Source organism: Sardina pilchardus, chromosome 1 (assembly GCF_963854185.1).
Source record: "Sardina pilchardus chromosome 1, fSarPil1.1, whole genome shotgun sequence".
Lineage (NCBI taxonomy): Eukaryota > Metazoa > Chordata > Actinopteri > Clupeiformes > Clupeidae > Sardina > Sardina pilchardus.
Window position 1 is genome coordinate 16,431,212 of NC_084994.1, and position 6,000 is coordinate 16,437,211.

The window sequence follows — 6,000 nt, forward strand, 5'->3', positions numbered from 1 at the left end:
TTGCAGTAAAGACAATTGGTGCGGTGGGGAGCAACTTTGGGTTATACAGGATAAATTCATTCACAGTTTTACCGGTTTAATCATTTTAATCTCCCACTTTTACTTCAACATCCTATTTTAGCAAATCATAGCATGATAGGGATTGAATGAGGATCATCTCTCCTGGAACCAGTCCGCCTAATATGGTCCCAGCAAAAGGAATCGGTTGAGTGTAAACAAAGATGTAACGTAAATGACATGCCAGTCTAACGTGGGCCTAATTGAAAACCACAGATAAACAAAATAAAACCCCAAATTCTGAGTTTTTTCTACCTTCACATCACTACAGTTAGTTCTAAATAGTAGTTGAATAGGCATGACATAATGATGCAGCAAATCACGTTCAAATTCTATGAAGTTTAGAAGCTAACACTGGCTAACACAACAATCGTTCATTTGCCACCCAATCGTATCGTATGCCAAGCCAAACCTACCGGATTCGATATTGCTTGTCTTGGCGTTTTCACCGACATTTCTTGGATTAAGTGAAAATATGTATATGTTTAAGGGAAAGCCTCTATCCCGTGTTGTTTATTGTGGTCGCTTATTTGTCTGTTGAAAGGTCTGCTTGTCCCTACTTCCTGGATCTCGGTAGCTCATCTGCCCCAAACCACCTAGACACGTGACATACACAAGCCTCATGTTTAGCCAATGGCAATCAAGTGGGCTACAGTCTCAATTAATTCAGTACGCAATGTTTTATGCATTGATGTGTGCTTTATATCGGTTTGACAACTATTCGTCTCTCAATTAAGCTTTACCAACGGGTTCGTCTGGATTCACCCGGGCTTATGCGCTTTGCTATACACGTCAAAATATGAAATTAAGTTTTCTATCGTCACCCACACTCAATGTCATTGAAAACCACCAAGAATAGCTGCAATGTTCAATCCCTTTATTAAAAAGCATTTCTATTTACAAGCAGAGCACTAAAGAGATCAGTACACAAACAAAAAACAATAAAAACATTACAACAAAGCCGATTCAACACCAGCACAAAATGGTACAAATAATCCACATAACTGAATCGGTACCTTCATTATATATATAAAAAAAAACTTGATAAATACCTTAAAAAAAACAAACCCACTAAAATTACCAAGTCCATTTAAAGTGTGACGGGTCAAAATGTGCTCAATGGTCCCCCACATCCAGGTTTCCTGACCCAGATGACAAAGCTGAAAACACTGCAGAGGTAGTCAGAGTACACATGACACCAAAATCTTCCAGAGTGCATTCAAGTGCATTCCAGATCTACCATAAGACACCTTCCTAACTCCCTTCCCGAGGAACTGTAGGCTACACCTCGTCTCTACTAGTACTAGTCAACTACCTTGGACTAGAAACCATAAAGGGAGGCAAGATTAAGACAGATTGGTGGATGCAGGCTACTGGAGTTTAAACCTCCGGTCTGATCAACTGTTTAAAAGTCAGCATCTAGCGTGAAGGTGTTGTCGACGGGGCCAGACATAACTCCCATCTTTTGGTACTCTCCGACACGTTTCTCAAAGAAGTTGGTCTTGCCCTCCAGAGAGATGTTCTCCATGAAGTCAAAGGGGTTCTCCGTTTTGTAGATCTATAGACAGACAAGTATATCAATATTAGACATCACGCTCTAGTTCATTTGTCACTCATTAGGTGCATTCATGACAACAACCTATGCATTTTCATTAGTTTCAAAGTGATGAGCACCTATGCACAAGACTTCAATTTGCAGAATTTAATGCAACACTAAGATATCTAACCATGCAGGACCTTACCTTATCAAAACCAAGTTCCAGCATCAGTCTATCAGCAACAAACTCAATGTAGATCCTCATCATGTCACAGTTCATCCCGATCAGCTTCACTGGGAGGGCTTCCGTCAAGAATTCCTGGGGGGAGAAGTGGAGGAACACCACAACTTAGACCACTTTCAAAAAAAACATTTGAGAAGCCATAAACACTATTAAGTCATTCTTTCAAGCTATATGGTCTTTCGGGCCCACACAGTCAACTTCAGAGGAACGCTCCCCGGAAGGTGCTAGGGTTAGAATTGGGTGCCTTGAAGTCAACAATGGGGGCCCAAAAGATCAAGCTTCTTACATTAGCTCAAAGATCAAATCAGTTACCTGCTCAATCTCAACTGCATTCATGATAATACTCTTGACAGTTTCATGTGACGGTTTGTTGACGAGGTGCTTGAACATCAGGCAGGCAAAGTCACAGTGCAGGCCTTCATCTCTGCTGATAAGCTCGTTGGAGAAGGTGAGGCCGGGCATAAGACCACGCTTCTTCAGCCAGAAAATAGATGCAAATGACCCAGAGAAGAAGATGCCCTCCACTGCAGCAAAGGCAACCACTCGCTCACCTACAAGAACAAACAAGCCATTTTAAGCACATAGCTTATTTGGGGGAGGGTGGGGTGGGGTTAAAAATGGGGCTAAATGAATAAGTTGAACAAAAGACTCAGCCAGAGGAGTTGAACATACCAAACTCTGCGTTCTTGTTGCCAATCCAGTTGAGAGCCCAGTCAGCCTTCTTCTTAACACATGGCAATGTCTCAATGGCATTGAACAGGTATTCCCTACAGGCAATCACAATTAACAAAGACGTGTCAGACATTGCAAATGGTTCATGTAAAATAAATAACATTCTGAGATGACATTTTCCCAGATTTAACTGCCTACTTGGAAATAAAGAGGGGGGAGGTAAGAATTCCTATTGGGTGGCTCAGACATTGCGACTGTTTCATGCCAGTGGCCACAAGTTAGCAGACCACATGCCCGCAGACCTGTGATAATCCACTGACACTCAGCTCCCATTATCAGCTGAGGTCCGTACCCCTGCGCGTCTCATCACAGCCAACAAAGTAACATATGGGCACAATGGTGCATCGGAGACTCACCTCTGTTTGTGGTCCTTGATGTACGTGTCGATGAGCAGGCTGTACATCTCAGAATGGATGTTCTCCATGGCGATCTGGAAGCCGTAGAAGCAACGTGCCTCTGTGACCTGCACTTCCTGGGTGAAACGCTCCACCTAGTGGCAAAACCAGGAATTAAAACCAGGAATATTGTCTTTCCTCTGCCACCCATGACAGTCCAATAACTCTATGATGCACAAGTGATGCTCTGCTTACCAAGTTCTCATTTACAATGCCATCACTAGCTGCAAAGAATGCCAACACGTGAGAGATGAAATGCCTCTCTTCATCCTTCAGCGATTCCCAGTGCGAGAGATCTTTGGAGAGATCAACCTTTAAGTGCACAAGAGGGAAAGATGAGTGAATCTCCAACACATTTTTGAAGGGCAATGCCTCCACACACACACTAATGTCACTATGAAACAAGGACAATTAAGAAATAACAAATTCATTGATTAACAGAAATGTTTTAAAATTAAAAACCCACCTCTTCAGCTGTCCAGAAAGAGGCCTCTGCCTTCTTGTACATCTGCCAAATGTCATGGTACTTGATAGGGAAAATGACAAAGCAACGGGGGTTCTCCTTCAGAAGAGGTTCATCGTCAACGATTGATTTCGTTTTCTTCGTAGGCTGTAAAAAGAATCAAAGATTAGCGATGTTGGAACAGCGATGTGGAGCGACATTTTATTGTTAATGGAAAAGATTAAAATATAACACACACGCATCTTTAGAAGTGCAGCAAAAACATTGGTTACACAAGCTGCACTGTGGAAGTTACACAAGGGACCCCCACGCTACCCCTCCCCCAAGTTGAGACCCCTTTCATAAGAACAGCTGGCTAGGTTGTGTAAACCAAGACAATAGACTAGCCCTTGAAATTGTTGAATTTCACCCTACTGAAATATACATAAATGAACTAAAGCTGTACGGAACTAGATCAGAAATGTAAGAATTAGTCAACTCGATTAAATGAAGGTCTCAGTATGTCTGGTGTGACTGGGTTAAATGGGATTAATCTAGGCCAAATAAGGTTATTATATAGCCTGGCTAACGCCTCCCACTTCTCAAATGAGACGTGGTCTGGCAACCAGACGTTCATTTTCTCGTATTTGAAAAAATGCCCAGATCCGTTCATTGGGCGCCACGGATGTCTATCAAATGCGCATAGCTCACCCAACTCGTTCGTATGCAACGCTAAGGGCTGCCGTAAATCCTTTGGCGTCGAATGTAGACGCAAGAGGGCAACGGAAACTTCTCGGATGTTCTGTGATTGGTTCGCCAACATCAGGCGAACATTAGGGCGTTAGTTTCCAGACTGGCTTAGCAGCGGGATTGAAATCACCGCGCAAGGCAGTATGGGAAAACCCAGGCTAGTTATTATAGGAAATACAATTTACAATGTCTTGCATTGGGGATGAGATACTACCTAAGAGTAGCTAGTATATTCATCGTATGCTACTGATTAACGTTAAAGCTTAATGAGAACTACGGGCGTTAACCTTTAGAAAGATGTGGCGCCAAAGTTGTCAGTCATCAACTTAGCACTATCCAAAGCCAAATCAATATGTACGCGTTGATAGGTTCTCCGCGATTTTATCTAGGGTGACCAGATTTGAGTTTGCAATAAAGAGGACACTTCAGCGGGGGGGGGGTTATATGCACCTATGAACATGTGCATTCATACAATTGTGTCAACATACATGGTGATATATGATAATGAGCTTTATTGGCCGGCCCAACACTAACAGAAAAACACTGCCTCAAAAGGCTATTTTGTAGTTGAAAGTTTTAAATGTGCAAAAACAAACTATACATTTGTAGGCTATAGTCACAACAACAATGGTAAAACAAAAATAATTAAAAAAATAAATAAAACCTAATCGCACAAAATGAGACATTTTTAAAGTTGAAAAGTTGTCCAATGGCTGATACTTTTCAGTCCTCCTAAACTGCCTGCTTTGCATTGATCTCGACCGAGACGAAAACATGGAAATTACGTTTCAATTCTTCAGTGAACTTGCACTTGCGTTTCGGCATGGCTGAAGATGCCGGATAGTTTTGCGCGTTGCCAGTGGTAAACAAGGAAGTGTGCGCTGATGAGGTGAATAACGAGAATATCGACCAATGACGGTGGCTCGGTCAGGCTCTACACTTCAACTCAATGCAAAGCGAACTGTAGGGGGAGGGCGTGATTAGCCTACTATGTGAATTAAAGAGAGAGCAATGCAAATTCGGTGAAAACACGTAAGGCTAGAATAACACAATCCCGGACGATTCTGAAATTCCGCCCGGACACAATTTTAGGTTTCAAAAAGAGGACATGTCCGGGCAAAAGAGGACGTCTGGTCACCCTATTTTATCATGTTGGTTTATTCATATCTACTGCTACTTAACAGGACAAATTAACGTAGGAGTACTGATGGAGATGAAGTTACCTCGGAATCCTCGAAGATTTTACGCGCGGTTTTGGAAGCCAAAATCCGAGTAGTGCTCAGGCTTGGTGGCTGGGGAAAAAAATAATGGCATTGTTAACCATCTTCAAGTGAGAAAGTTCTGTTGTTTCACTTGTGATCGATAACGTTTCAACTTTGTGAAGATACACACGAACATTGTCACATACTCTCACTAGCCTAGTTAGCTAACAAGTCAGTCAGCAACTTCATCAAATTTGTCAAAGCAATCCTTGGAGTTGATCCATTAGACAACTTTCCAGGTGCACACAATACATTAACAGTATGTGAAATTGAAAATATATATAAACTTACTGTGTTTTCTTTGTCAGTCAACGACATGTTCTCAACTTTAGAGGAGACGATGTTCTCGTTCTTGGCGGAAAGCGGGGATCTTGTAGACAGCATTTTCAAGTAAATTAATAGCAGCAGTAAGAGCAATAAATAATACTATAACGTTATTACAAATACGTGGAAAGTACAATTGCGTTATCTAAAAAAGTAAAATACACGTAAAAATTAAGCAGAACTAGTTTAAACGCAGGCTATGTTTCCAGCTACAAAGAGAGAAACCTAATGATAACTGTGAGGTAAAGGAGTCTCTT

The 6,000-nt window shown here is 41.8% G+C and overlaps 1 protein-coding gene and 1 non-coding gene across 3 annotated transcripts; both read right to left on the reverse strand.

The window, feature by feature from the left end:
- Positions 1–913: 913 nt before the first annotated feature.
- LOC134083227 (ribonucleoside-diphosphate reductase subunit M2-like) lies at positions 914–6,000 on the reverse strand. 2 transcript variants are annotated; one of them, XM_062539446.1, is made up of 9 exons: positions 5,711–6,000; positions 5,381–5,449; positions 3,432–3,566; positions 3,161–3,277; positions 2,927–3,060; positions 2,511–2,605; positions 2,151–2,389; positions 1,800–1,913; positions 914–1,615 (listed from the first exon to the last, which is right to left on the reverse strand). In XM_062539446.1, exons 1-9 carry the CDS (start codon positions 5,801–5,803, stop codon positions 1,463–1,465), a joined length of 1,149 nt encoding a protein of 382 aa, XP_062395430.1. In that variant the 5' UTR covers positions 5,804–6,000; the 3' UTR covers positions 914–1,462. The 2 variants fall into 2 exon arrangements, with proteins under 2 accessions (XP_062395430.1, XP_062395420.1); XM_062539436.1 differs by having other exon boundaries at positions 3,432–3,575; positions 5,711–5,999.
- Positions 2,747–2,886, reverse strand: LOC134096087 (small nucleolar RNA SNORD94). Its single transcript, XR_009940690.1, has one exon. It is a non-coding gene; the product is annotated as a small nucleolar RNA SNORD94 (small nucleolar RNA).